Here is a 13,311-nt window from a genome sequence, read left to right as displayed (position 1 = left end):
GTGAAAAATATAACTGGAGAATATAGGTCATCCCTGGAACCGGTAAATGGTATGTCTTGGGACACTGAGTTTATTAATTGAAGGCAGTCTGAATGGTGACACATTGCAGATTGACTGTGCCTGGTTAATGTTGTTGTCATTGCACTCTGTGATACAGTTATTAAATAGGTAAAATATTTTACCTTTTCATATAGAGCCATACACATACTTCATCTGATTTAATGGAACTATAATTTTAATTATGATTATTACCTTAAATTATAATTAAATTTATGTGGTTTAAATTTACATTTGTGAAAATGGCTGCGTGATGAAAGCAGAAATCAGCTTCGCATTAACAAAAAAAGAAGGTTTTTTAACTGCATCTTAGTATATGCTTACAGCTAAAGACTAGCATGACCTACTTTGCAACAATAACAGAGGAATCAAGCCGGGGTTGTTGGTTTTTTTTTTTGTTGAAGTATCTAAATTGGCCATGAATGCTACCTACTCATTCGTTTGTACGTATCTTTAAAAATAGCTATTGTATCTATGAAACTTAAGGGTTTTTTCCCCTTCTCCTCTTATTTTGATGTAGATAATTAGCACCATGGAGCCTCAGGTGTCGAATGGCCCTACTTCCAATACAACCAATGGACCCTCCAGCAACAGTAGAAACTGCCCTTCCCCCATGCAGACGGGGGCTGCTACAGATGACAGCAAAACCAACCTCATAGTCAACTATTTACCCCAGAACATGACCCAAGAGGAGTTCCGGAGTCTCTTTGGGAGCATTGGTGAAATAGAATCCTGCAAGCTCGTGAGAGACAAAATTACAGGTAAGCGCTTCATTTGGTGGACTTATATTTATCAGGGTCACTTTACAGTCGGGGTCAGCAAAACCTCGGCGCTTAATATTGCGAGTGCTTAGCACAGGGAATACTGCAAATACTGTGGTAAACTTCTTCAGACGGTTTTCAGTGATGCACACTGGGTCTAGAACAACTGTAGGAGAAGCCCCTCATCTTCCAGCCTCCATCCAGATCTGAGTACAGATCAATGTACTAATGTTGCCAGTCCACATGTGTGCGACATTGCAGCTTATTGCAGTGGAGCTCAAATGATGGCATTACTTTCATGATCATTCTGGCTCTTATTTAACATTGAGTTAAGTTGTAGGAGGGTAGTGTGCATGGCTTGAGCCAACTGACCATTCCTCATTCTGACTGTTTCCTCTGAACCTCACCATACCTTCATCAAATTTTTGCCTATTAACAACACTGTAAAGTCAAGATGGTTCTACATGCCCATCACAGCTTATTTACCACAGCATTCTGGACCAACAGTGGCCTGTAGCTGGGAGCCATCGCTTTGGATTTCATTTGGACATTTGTGGGTATTGGTTAATGAACTCTGTTACCTGAAAATGTTTGAATTTGCCATGGTTCCTTTTCTGCATGAAGTTACACCCGTTGGTGTAGGTGTCTTCAGAATAAGAAAATCCTCCCATTACAGATATTACCTCAAAGAGAAGAGGTGTCTGCACTGTCGCTAGAGGAGGTGTGGAGAGGGTGCAGGTGCACCTACAGAGCCTGCTCTGAATCCTCGCTGCCAGGAATTCACTGGTGCACCGGAAGACAGTGGGGTGAACAATCAGCTTTTATAGCTTGCTTTGTAGGTTAGTTTTATAGGTTGTGTGTCTACTCGCACCGTAGGTGGGGAACAGCTGAAATTTCACTGCTGTTCAGTGCATCACCAGAGCTGTTATGTTTAGCACAGAGCAGCAGCTTTGGGAAGGAAAGGGTTCCAGAAAACGAGCTGTCTCCTCTCTCGGATGCTCTCCTGGCAACTTGGGCGTGCGCTCTGTGGAAAGAGACACCGTGTAAAGATGAGGAATTAAAATACAAAGCTTCATACCTACTTCCATAGCAGCCTAGCAGCCGTTGTATTGGCAGCATTAGGATGATCTGCATAGTGCTTTTAAACATGCAATGCTTCTTTTTTTATTTACTTCCTGACATATAGCAATGTTCTGGTTGAACACAAGGCACATAACAAATGGCAGTAGCTGCAGGGCAGCTCAAGTCCTCAGAAGTGTAGTCCAGCAGAGCGTTCTTTAGCACGTTGACCATGATGTATCTATCTCAGTATATCTTCTGATTGGGACACAGCTTCAGGGATATTAAAAGGAAGAAGATTGAAAAATGGAATTGACTCTTATTCTTTACTTTTTTCTACTTAAAGAAAAACAAATTGTTTTAAGCTCTCACTCCAAAAAGTTCCATCCAAATAACCGGTCCTCTTCTTTTATAAGCACAGCTGGCCCAGTATCCCAGTGTGACATACCACCTTTGATATCTGCCACCGGACCAGTTTAGCTCCAGACCATTGTTTTTCTTTTAGTCTGAAAATAATCTGAGAAATTAAGTTGGAGGTCACTTCAGTTATTTCGGACAGAAGTGAACACCGATCCCTCATCTGCAGGAATCTAGTGTGCTTAGCTTGAATTTAGATCATGGTAGGTCCTGTGTTTCATGCGCTCTTTTGCTTCCTGTATCCCTCAAATTCATCGTGATTTCTTTGCAATATAATTCCAAGAGTTTAGATACTCAGTGTTGTTTTCATAGAAAATTGGCTGTCCTTGGACGGAGAGCCATTACTTCATCGGCTAGGAACAGTGTTCTTTGTTTCATTCCATCTCCAGGCTTTTGTCTCTGTTTTTGAAGATGTGAGGAGTTTGCGATATGATCTTCTGACATATTCTTGGGTGGTTTCTTGCCTATGCTTTTTCTTTCCATACAAAGTGCATAAATCTTTGATCAGTAAAGTACTGTAAAGGAATGATTCTTTAAAAAAAACATAGACGCTTTGAGAACATCATGCCTAAGTGATTGAGGAGCCTACATGTTGTTTTAAAAAGTGATACAAGTACAAAAGAACCATATTCACAAAAGAAGAATTGTCCTCCAAAGCCTCTCTGCCATTTTTGAAAACAGAATTTAATCTGCCAAGGTTTTAGGGCCTGTTATCAAGGCATTGTGCAACATTACTAAATTCTAGGATGCGTGTTCGTTCCTCACATTGAATTCAGAGCTAGTAAATCGAATGCAGTCCTCAGCCAGAAGCAGTCCATGTTGTTAAAGGTCCTTAGAACATTGAGAGTAACAAAATGGAAATGCACTGAGGTCATACCCAGCTCATCTTTACAGATTGTCATCTAAGTGTGTTCTTCATTAGGCTTTCTGGGGTTTTATGTGTTGGGCTTTTTTTGGGAGAGGAGGGGTGGAAGTATGTCAGTAAGCTGTTACAGAATTATGACTGGCTTTCAGGGGTTCTCTGCTTTTTTTCTTATTAAAAATCAATGTAGGTTTTTTTGACAGTGAATGCTGTCTTGCAGAAGAAACAGTAAATTCTTAAGCTATTTTTGCTGAACTGGTGAAGGTCTGAAACAATTTAGGTTTTGTCTGGTTTGGGATTTTTCATGGTTTCTGTTCAAAATCTTGTGTGTTAATAAATCTCAGCTAAGTGTACACTTTTTTAGTATGCCTCTAAACAAGTGTTGGAGCTCTTACCACTAAAAATAGAGGTTGCCTTTAGAGATAGCAAGTTTGTCTCCTTCCTGCTAAGGTAAAATAACGGGTAGATCACAGAAAGCCAGAATAAAAAGTTAACTGCGGAGAGAGATTGCTTCAAGAAGAACAGAAAAGGTCATAAACCAAATCGTCATTAAATAGTTACCCTGGCAAAACCATATTAGAAAATCTCGAATGTATTTCTAAGGCTAGATAGGATTGAATTAGTTCATGTAAAAGATTTGATTTTCCCCTGTCCTGTCAAGGAATTGCATAGATGTTGTGAAATAGTGTTTAGGCTCCCAAAATACTTTTTTCAAGGGGTTCAAAGCTAAACAAAGTCTGTTACAAATTTTCTCAAAGGGATCCTGTTTAATCTGAACTCTTATTAATTTTAAAGTGGATTAAACAGTATATGTCAGGAATAATCAGCTGCTCCAAGTCTTTCTGCAGTCTTAGAACGGTAGTAGGGTTTTTTAAGAAAATTGATTCGTGATGTTACCCCTCGCTTTGGAAAGACACATGTTTAAACAAGCATATTCCTTTACTAAAAAAAATATGCTAATTCGGTAGTACACTGTGCTGAGTTGAATAGGAATGACAGCTTCTAAGACAGCCTTTAATTTGGTATTCAAAACCAAAATTGTAAACTTTGGTTTTGTTTGGTAGCTTCTCAGAACAGGCAGGATATACAGTAGCATTTTTAAAAGATGCTAATGACTTGAAAGAGGAGATGGAAGTCAGGCATACATTTTAATTATGGGGGAGGGGTTGCAATAGAAAAAATGGAGTTTTTCACTGCAGAGATTTTAAGGGAATGAGACAAGGAAAAACAGACTGAAGATCGTTGCCTTCATTTGGCAGGGGTGTTTAATAAAAGCAGAAGTTGTGGTTGTAAAGTGTGCTTATTAAATTCTTCATTTACACTACCTAATTAATTCTAGCATTTTAAATTAACAGTGAAACTGGTCCCTGCTGTACCATTTCATAGCTACAGCATATTTCGTCCAACAACCCAGTTGTTCAGGTTTAATCAGCTGCTCTCAAAAAATGAGAAGGAACTTGAGTTTAAAAAAAAAAAAAACAAACCCTAAATGGCGTAAACATTTTAGAGCAGTGTTGGATGAAGGGAGGTGACTTCACAGGGGAAGACAATGGCTTCAGATGAGTGTGAGGCTTGGTGCTTACAAGTGATGCTACGCTACATCATGTTGCAGATGCTCCTTTCTTCCTTATTTTGCCCAAAGGCAGACGGTGATAAATATCTTCCTAACTTGGGGAAGGAGAGGGCTTGAATTTATCAGAAAATTTTGAGAAGAAATGCTGAACTTGTTTTGTACTGTGTTTGCGAACAAAAGATGCAGTCAGTGTAGTGTCCCTCAGACATTGAAACTGCTGCTGGACAAGTGAGTTGTCCTTGTTGATACGGTTTGTGTGTGGGAGAAGAGGATGTTTGTGGTTTTTTTTAATTGGTTTGATGGCCTTAGCTGAGCTCTTAAGAACTGTATTTCCCTGTAGTCTACACAGGAATTTATATCTCTGAATCTTCAAATGATCAGTATCTAAAAATCTTTGGATCTCAAATCATCTTTCATATCTTAAAACGATCCAGGCGCACTGTAAAGCAGAATATTTATTGGTACAGGATTTCTGTGCATCGCTTAACTTATGACAGAGTTTGCATATTCCTGCTGTGTGGTACAATTTGATGTTCTTTGCATGCATAATCAGGAACTTCATTGCTCCTCTGCCCAAAACGCAACTCTGGTTTTAAATTGTTCCTTTTGAATTTGCAGTTCCTTTAAGATTATGCACAAAGATTTACATCTTTCATTTTAATTTCAGGTATATATAATAGGACTGATGCAGACTTAGGTTAAGACAGGCAAGCTATTGACTAAAGGCAGTAGCATCTGTGTCTTCTCACATGTTAGGAGAGAAAAAGATATTGACTGTTTTACCTGTAGTCCTCTAGAAGTTATGGATTGTCCATTCCTTACTCTTTGGACGTTCAAGCATATGATCCAAGAACCAATAGCTAACAAAATGGCAGAGTCAGAAATAATGCAGTGTTATGAGAGAGTACAGGGAAAAAAAACTTCCATGTGAGCAGTGTTCAATGCTCATTTCTCCAAAGAAACCAGTAGACTCCTAATCTGGGGAGGATGCTCTGCTGTGCTCTGAGCTACCATGAACCCCTTCTGGTCTGGAATTACATCCACGCTCCATTGGGTTGGTATTGTCTGCCCTCTAGAAAAATTATTTCTTTTCAACTCCCCGTATAACAAGCAGTTTACCAGCACATACCCAAAAGGTGCTGCTGTAAAAATCAAAGACCCAGCTGTTATTTAACCAAGCGTGTCCAGTGAATGGTGGCGCTGAACTGGTGTTTCCGTCAGGGACATGCTGTTCAGAGGTTGCATGCTTGGTGTTTCCTGAAACTTGGGGCCTAATGAAGCAGCCTTAATTTTAGCACCTGCAATGGGTAATGGTTTTTAAACTGTTGGGTGGAGGTGGTGTGTATCCTCAGGAGCAGAAGCCATTAGTTGCATGCTGTGGTGGTGACCCTAGGTGGCAGGAGGGAAGGAAGCCAGGTATGATCATGTTCCCCAACAGTATGGCTCGCCAGGAGGGAAGCTCTTTAATCTGATGGCAAGTGCGTAGTAGTAGAAAACACTATTTAGACTTTCCTTAGTAAACAGGCCCCTTCGAGGATTGGTCCAGTGTTTGCAGCAGGCAGCAGCGAAGCTTTATGTATTTCAGTCGGGGGTTTGGTGCCTGATGAGTAGATGAGCAAGAGCTCATGGTGTCCACCTTGGGATCAAGGTGGGACTCAGAAAGTTCACAGTAATGGAAAGACAGGAAGCAAAACCAGGATCAATGGTTAAATCTAATTATAGGAAAAAGGCCCTTACAGTTCATGACAATAGGTAACATTGCACAGTTAAGTCTGTATTTGAAAGACTCCGGATGGAAATTGCAGAGATATTAGTAAAATTGTGCTGCTTTGTTATGGGGGAAAATATTTCTTTTTATTCAAAGGAAATAGTTTGCAGCTATTTATGTTTGGAAGCTGCAGATAGAATATGCATTCAGTAAAAATTTTACATACAAAGACTACCAGTGTTTTATGTATGTTTTCTGTAGGAATTCTGTAAAAGGGCATACCAAAAGTATTTGCTATTGGAAGAAAAAAATATGATCCATATGCAGATAAATACAGCTTACTGTGAAACCCAGCATTAAGTTACCTGATCCTGAATGAATGAAAGTCTAATCTGGGCATAAACTACTTGTATGTTTGTTGTCCAATTCACTGATTGTGCTTTGAAAGTGCCTTCCATTTTGAGATATTACTGGTGCCGGCGGTTTTCCCCACTTAAAAATACATTAAACAGATAGGATTATAGAATGCAGGGATTATGTTAGATAAGACTTACAAACTGTTTAGAAAGTGTGTAAACACTGATGCCTCATGGCATAAGTCCACCTAATAAGAGGGTTTAGGAGAAAAATACCTTGTAGAGGTAGTTTATTCCCTTGTTGACTCGGAAGGGTTTTCAGTAATGCTCTGTAAAGCAGTGGTAACTAGTTGCTGACCTCTGATCACTTGGTACAGATCTTGTTAGACTAGACTGAGTGTTAGCAGCAGTTGCTTTGCTCCACTAGTAGATGAGAATTAACAAAATCCTTTGGAATAGGGTTTTTTCCTAAACTTACGTGCTGTGGTGTTCACCACTTACAAAGTGAATATAATTCTGGCATTTGGTTTGATTGCATTTAAAGGCCGCGTTTAGTAGTGCCCCTCAAATTGGCTGTATAGGGAATCTCGGTAAGCAGCAGTGCGGTCTTCTGCAGTTGGCTTCCACGATAGCACAAGACTTGCCATTTGCTAAAATAGGAAAAATATTTATGCAGCAGAGTATCTGCTAGACTTTTGTCTGAAAAATAATACAAAATTAAGTGAATTTTAGTAGTTACGGGAGACTTATATGGCAGTTATTTCTTTGTGTTGAGTTTGTGTTCAAAATGCTGTGAGGAAAGAGTGGTCAGAATAGCGTAACCGCAGCTGAAAGTCAAGTGCCCAGAAAAGCAGAAGCCTAAAATAACGTGGTTTAGAGCTGAAAAAAGGAAAATTCTTTCTGTGAATGAGAATACAGAGCATGCTTCAGTTCTTGGTTATAATCTTTGGTACCCTCGGTTGCATGCAGAGAATAAAATATTAAGACATGAAAAACAGACGTGTTTGAGTCTTTTAAACCTAAAATCTAGAATTATTTTTAAAAGACTAAATATATGGCTCTGAATGTCACTGAAGACCTTTGATAAGCTGATCTTAATTTGGTGGCCTAGTTATTTTATTTTTATAGCTTCTTATTTCCTGAAGTGTATTCTGTTCTTGAGCAGAGATAAATCTAATTTCAGTGTTGCATATCGTATTCTAAGGGCTGCAGATTCAAGACGATCCCCAAATATTGATTATCTAAACGAACATTTGCATTAAGCCTCTGAACTAAATTCATTAGCACTGTGGGGGAGGGAACACAGAAATAGTAATGAGTGTCTTAGTGCTGGATTTCTAAAATGTGTTTGGTATGGTTTGATGTCTATTCTAAATGCTGAGGAAAATGGTCAAATTTGCATCCGTCACTTTCATTATCGCCTCTCTGCAGTTGTCTGGTGCATACTCTGCACTGGCGAACAAAAGAATTCTGATTTCTTGATTATTGGAAAAAAGCAATTGAAATGAGCGTTGGGGCAAATAGGCAGAAAGCAAGTAGGCATGACCCTGCCGCAGTGAAAGAGCTTTCTAATTAACTTCAGCAGTTTCACTCCTGAGCTGGTTCTGAAGCCTTTCATGCATATTTAGTTTATTCTTCACAGTTTTAACTGCTTGGTTTGAGTAAATAACATCACCTTCCTGTCAAGCCTAGTGAGGAAGGATTAGCAGTATGGTTTTCCTCAACAGCACAAGCACGGTTACACCTCTGAAACGGTGACTTCCAGGTATAAGGTTATTTATGCGGCTTTTAGTGTCTGCTGGCCTTTTAGTCTGAGACCTTCTTTCCGTCTTTCATATCATGTGTTGAAGATAACTCTACCAGGAAACAGCCAGGTGAAACAGCTATGTTGGTGGAACCTTCTATGGTTTAGTGATGGTTTTTGTCAGAGTTGGGTTAATGGTTGGACTAGATGATCTGAAAGGTCCCTTCCAACCTAGACAGTTCTATGAGTGTATGTTGTCTGTCCTTTTTGCTTTGTTCTGCCCTTCCCTTTACAAGCGCAGACCGCGTGCATCAGCCCTTGTGCACAGCTGCTTCTGTCCCTAACCCTTTTTCTTTCTTTCCTTTAGCCCAAGGAGGACAAGGAGAAAGGGGAGAAGGAATGAGAGAGTTCCAGAAAAGCTCTGGGAGACTGGCAGCAGTGTCCACTAATGATGCACTATCTTCCAGCTGAGGCAGGGTCTTTTGGGGCAGTAGTAGACAGCACATGGAGAGATACTTCTTAGGGCTCCAAGGTTGAGTCTCCCAGCATTCATCCGTTCCCTGCTACTCAAGACCTTCTGCTCTTCAGTCATACCAACAAGCAGCATGGCTGTGCTGCGGCTGTCACTGCTGCCTGTCTCCCCTGTGCCTGCTGCTAGACAACTTGTCCAAGAACATAAGTGGCCTGTGCAAAACCAGTGTGAAAGGTTTTGAAATTGGCCTTGCTCCTGCTGTCCCTTTTCACAAGGCTTTACTTTTTACCAATGCTGCATTAGGAGTTTCTTCTTGGCTTTAAGATGGCATTAATAAATTTGTGACTGGGACTATTTGACCTGTCTGCAGTAGCTGTTTCTCAGACTTGGTGAGCCAGGAAGTTCTTGCTCCTTCCCTGTTGTAGAGATGATCCATCATTCGTTGACTTCCTAGCATGCAGGTGTTTTTTCTCTACAGCCAGAAGAGCCCTGCAAGATCATCTTCACCTTGACTTCTGGGAATGGTCAACCTGAGACCTTCAGATCAGTATTGGGATCTGCTGCCCGTGGGGAGCGTATATCCTCAGTACTCCCATCTTTTTCCCCTCCATATCTTCTGCTAGCTCAGCTTATGTGCAGCCCCTATACTGATGAAACAAACTGCCTCGTCAGATTCCATCCACTCAGAACCTGTCCCTCAGATCTTTTCTGCTTTTGGGTTATTCTGACTGACTTGAGTGAGGAACCTGCATACATGATCAAGCCAACCTGTTTTCCATCTGCTTTTCAAGTGAGACGCCCTCTGCAAAGGGAAAGTTTCCTTTTGGGATATCTACTGCTTGGAGGTCTTGCCAGGCATTAAATCCTTTCCTTCTGCTTTGCTTCCAGAAGACTTCAGAGGTTCAATCCCAATGCTTTGAAATTTAAGGTGTCATCTTAATTTGACTTATGGTTAGGAGGGATTAATGTCTAGTTATGTTATGTCAAGAACGTATGGAGAGGGGGATTTACCACCATTTTCTACATGTGCAGATCCTTAATGCTACTCACCATCTAATCTTTTCTCCTGCCTAAAGGATAGTTGTGCTTGCTGGTTGCATTGGGAGTCCAACAGCCTTTGTATGCAGCTCAGTGGCAATTGTGTGCTTATAGTCAGCGTTGATAACCTCCTCAGTAATCCGCTGCCTACTGGAAGTTGTTCTGATGCTCAGCCTCTGCCGGCAGAGAAGCATACGTCTTTGGATTTCAGCAGCATCCTTCTTCATGTCCTGTACTTCATTCCTGCGGTTGTCACTAGGGTATCGCAGCATTTGACTCTTAGACCGTTTGTGGTACAGCTTGTGTCTTGGCCTTTCTGCATCTCTGCCTGCCTGTTCACACAGGTTTTGATTGGGTGCAGGGTTTCACGTTTCTGTGGTGTCACAATCTTGCGGTCCCTCTCATCCCATCGTGAGACTTTGATCCTAAAAAGGGTAGGGTAAGAGGGGAAGGAAGCATCATGTCACTGAAGTCCCACTCTGTTCCGTTGACTTTTCTCACGGGCTCTGCTTTGGCAAACTCACTGCTGGGCTTTGTTGGACAAAGCTGCTGTTCTCTCTTCTCCTTGAGCGGGATCCATCACTGACTTTGCAGATGTTCCTACTTGTCCCCACTAGGATTTTAAGCACAAGTTACTGACTTGCAGGTGCTGCTGGAGACTAGGCAGACCTCTGTTCCGACCCAGTACTGCTGTTCTTCCAACTCTCACAGCATCTGTTTAATCAGTAGAAGATATCAGCTTGAGGGGGGAAAAAAACTGAATGTTTTTATTATTTTTATTCACAAGAGTCCAGCCTCTTTTTTCAGTTAGATAGTTTTTAAGGGGTGTTGCGAAAGCAGATGGACAAAAAGCTGTGTCATACTCACCTGCAAGCAAACAAATGGCAGCATCCCCAGTCTGATTAATTGTTGCTGTAGTAGAGGGGTTTCTGCTAATGTGCCTACTGCCCAGTATGGATAATAGCCTGTGCTGACAGGCATTTTGAAGCACCTTAAATTAGATAGCAACAGGCTTTCTCTTGCTACAGCATTCTAGGATCCACAAAATGAGGCCGCCTTTCTCTTCCTCAGGATGCTGCTGGTTAGATGTAGGGGGTGCTTTGACTTTCCCCTGTTCTGAGGACGGTAGGTAGGGCATGATAAGATAGGGCATGTAACAAGGAAGAAGTATTCTCCAGCAGTTCCTTTTTTAGACTCCTCTGTTCTCCTACATGCTGTATCTGTGTCACTTCTATTTTCCAATGCATATCTCTCTCCCATTTCTCTACTTTTTCTTTAAATATTTTCCTGCTCTGGAAGCCACTCTGTCTTAAACAAAAAACCTAACCGCAAACACGAACAGCTTGGGAGCTTGACTGATAATGTTTTTTGCCCTTATGTTTTTTACTGTGTTGGAGTTGCCGCTGTATTACCTTGATTTTTGTTGATGGGTAGCATTGGGGTACTTGCTCCATGTTAGGTATGTTCAGGTGCTTTGCCAAACTGTAAACAAAGGAAAGAAAAACACACATGTTTTCCCTCTCCTCTGTTTACTGCCTATATGTTTAATATTGTGAAAAGCCTTTTCACAAGAGTAGTGTTATCATAAAACCTGTGCTGTTTGCCATGGTGGTCATCCAGCAAGAAAGGCTTGCCGCGACCTCCACACATAGTATGTCCAGTGCTGTACATGTGGGTATTGTCATAGGAAAAGCTGTTGCCTGATAGAGATGAAATCTGCCACCTTTTAAAGGAAAAGACTTGCTCTTCAGTCTGGAAAAAAAATTGGAGCGTATTCATGCTAATATTCTTTTCAACAAAATTATCAAGAAATTTAAGTGATAGAACTAGGTAGTACGTGCACACAACAAAGTCATAATATTTTCTCCTTTAAGCAGTTTTCCTTTTATTACTTCTATTACCTGCAAGTACCTAAAAGGAATACTATGAACATTTGAGGTACCTCCTAAAAATTCCTGCTCTTGTTTTAAAATTCTTGAAAGTTCTGTCTTAAAGTTGAAGCAAATTTAAGTAGGCTTGCTGCAGTCTAAGTGTTGATGGATAGCAAAATTTTTATAGGTAGCACATTTTAGAATATGATAAAGTGTCTTTACTTTTCTCAGCATCTTTCCAGATGCTGTGTAACGTAATCTATGTAAATCTAACTATTACGGATTAACCTTCTTAGCTGTCAGGTTGCAGCTTTTATTTATGTTTTCGCTGATCAGATTAAAAATGCTGCAGACGCAGGTTGTGTTGTTAATATTAGATTTTGTATTCTGGTCTGTAATAAATGACTTTCCTCTGTGCATTGAAAAAACTGGTTAGTAGAGCTCAAAGAGTTTAATTAGTAGTCTGTTTGAGACAGAATAGGTATTCTGAGTCATTGTTCAGAATTACTGTGAAATTTCTTAGTGTTGTGATGGCTTTTGTTTTTTGTTGTTTGACAGAGGCTGAGATACAAAACCCTAAATGTTGCCGAATTAAATCATTTAATGACAAAATTACCGGGGCTTTTTGAATTTGCAGTCAGCCAGGTTTCAGATACTGCTGCTGCAGTGTAGTGTTATATCTTACTTAGTATTTTTGTTTTGCAAAATAAACCCTTGTTTCTTCTACCATTTTTGGTGCCTCTGCCACTTCCTTTAGGCTGGAGGTGTTACTGCCACTGCTTCCACATAAAACGTTCCCAGGTTTGAGGACGCACTGGATTTTCGTATCTCAGCTGTGCCTTTCCTTTCCTAGTTTCTCTTCTTGCGTAGTTCTTGGTGAGAAAGCATGTTCTCGGTCTCTTAACAAAAATCTCTCTTATAAGCCGAGGTCCATGTTACTTTGTTAAGACTTTTCCCTCTGCTGACACAGTTCTCTGGCCCATCGTGGGAGTGGGAACCTTGGTCAGTGCACAGGCTCTGGCAGGGTTCTGTCCTTCTGCCTTTCTCCATCACTCCACTGCTTGCTACCATGATCTTCTAGAATAGTGGGTTTTCTCATAAACTTTGACTCTGGGTGCCTGGCATCACTCTTTTGTGCAGGCGTTTAGTACGTTTGCACCAGAACTGTGCACGTGGGATCACTGTGATCTGAACTTACTGTCCCTTTGGTTGAAACCTGAACAGTGAAAAATCACCCCATTTCTTTTGGTTTGCTTTGAGTTTCTGCTCTGTTGTTCAGTACTGAAGTTTTTAGTTGCCTTCTGCTTTCTAAATTTCAGAAATACCAGCATTTGGGATGGGGTGCAGGGGGGGAGGATAAGTCTGCTGTCATGAAGCACATGTACCTCTTCCA

The 13,311-nt window shown here is 40.8% G+C and overlaps 1 protein-coding gene across 5 annotated transcripts in view; it reads left to right on the top strand.

Annotated features, from left to right (window-relative positions):
- Window positions 1–13,311, top strand: part of ELAVL4 (ELAV like RNA binding protein 4) — a 66,784-nt gene that overhangs the window by 22,226 nt on the left and 31,247 nt on the right. For all 5 annotated transcript variants that reach the window (XM_063343451.1, XM_063343450.1, XM_063343453.1 and 2 more), the window contains exon 2: window positions 578–818. In XM_063343451.1, coding sequence (XP_063199521.1) covers window positions 578–818 — 241 coding nt within the window. The remainder of the gene's footprint in view (window positions 1–577; window positions 819–13,311) is intronic.

This window comes from Chroicocephalus ridibundus, chromosome 8 (assembly GCF_963924245.1).
Source record: "Chroicocephalus ridibundus chromosome 8, bChrRid1.1, whole genome shotgun sequence".
NCBI lineage: Eukaryota > Metazoa > Chordata > Aves > Charadriiformes > Laridae > Chroicocephalus > Chroicocephalus ridibundus.
Note: the sequence above shows the minus strand (reverse complement) of the source record. Positions and strands in the feature narration are given on the sequence as shown.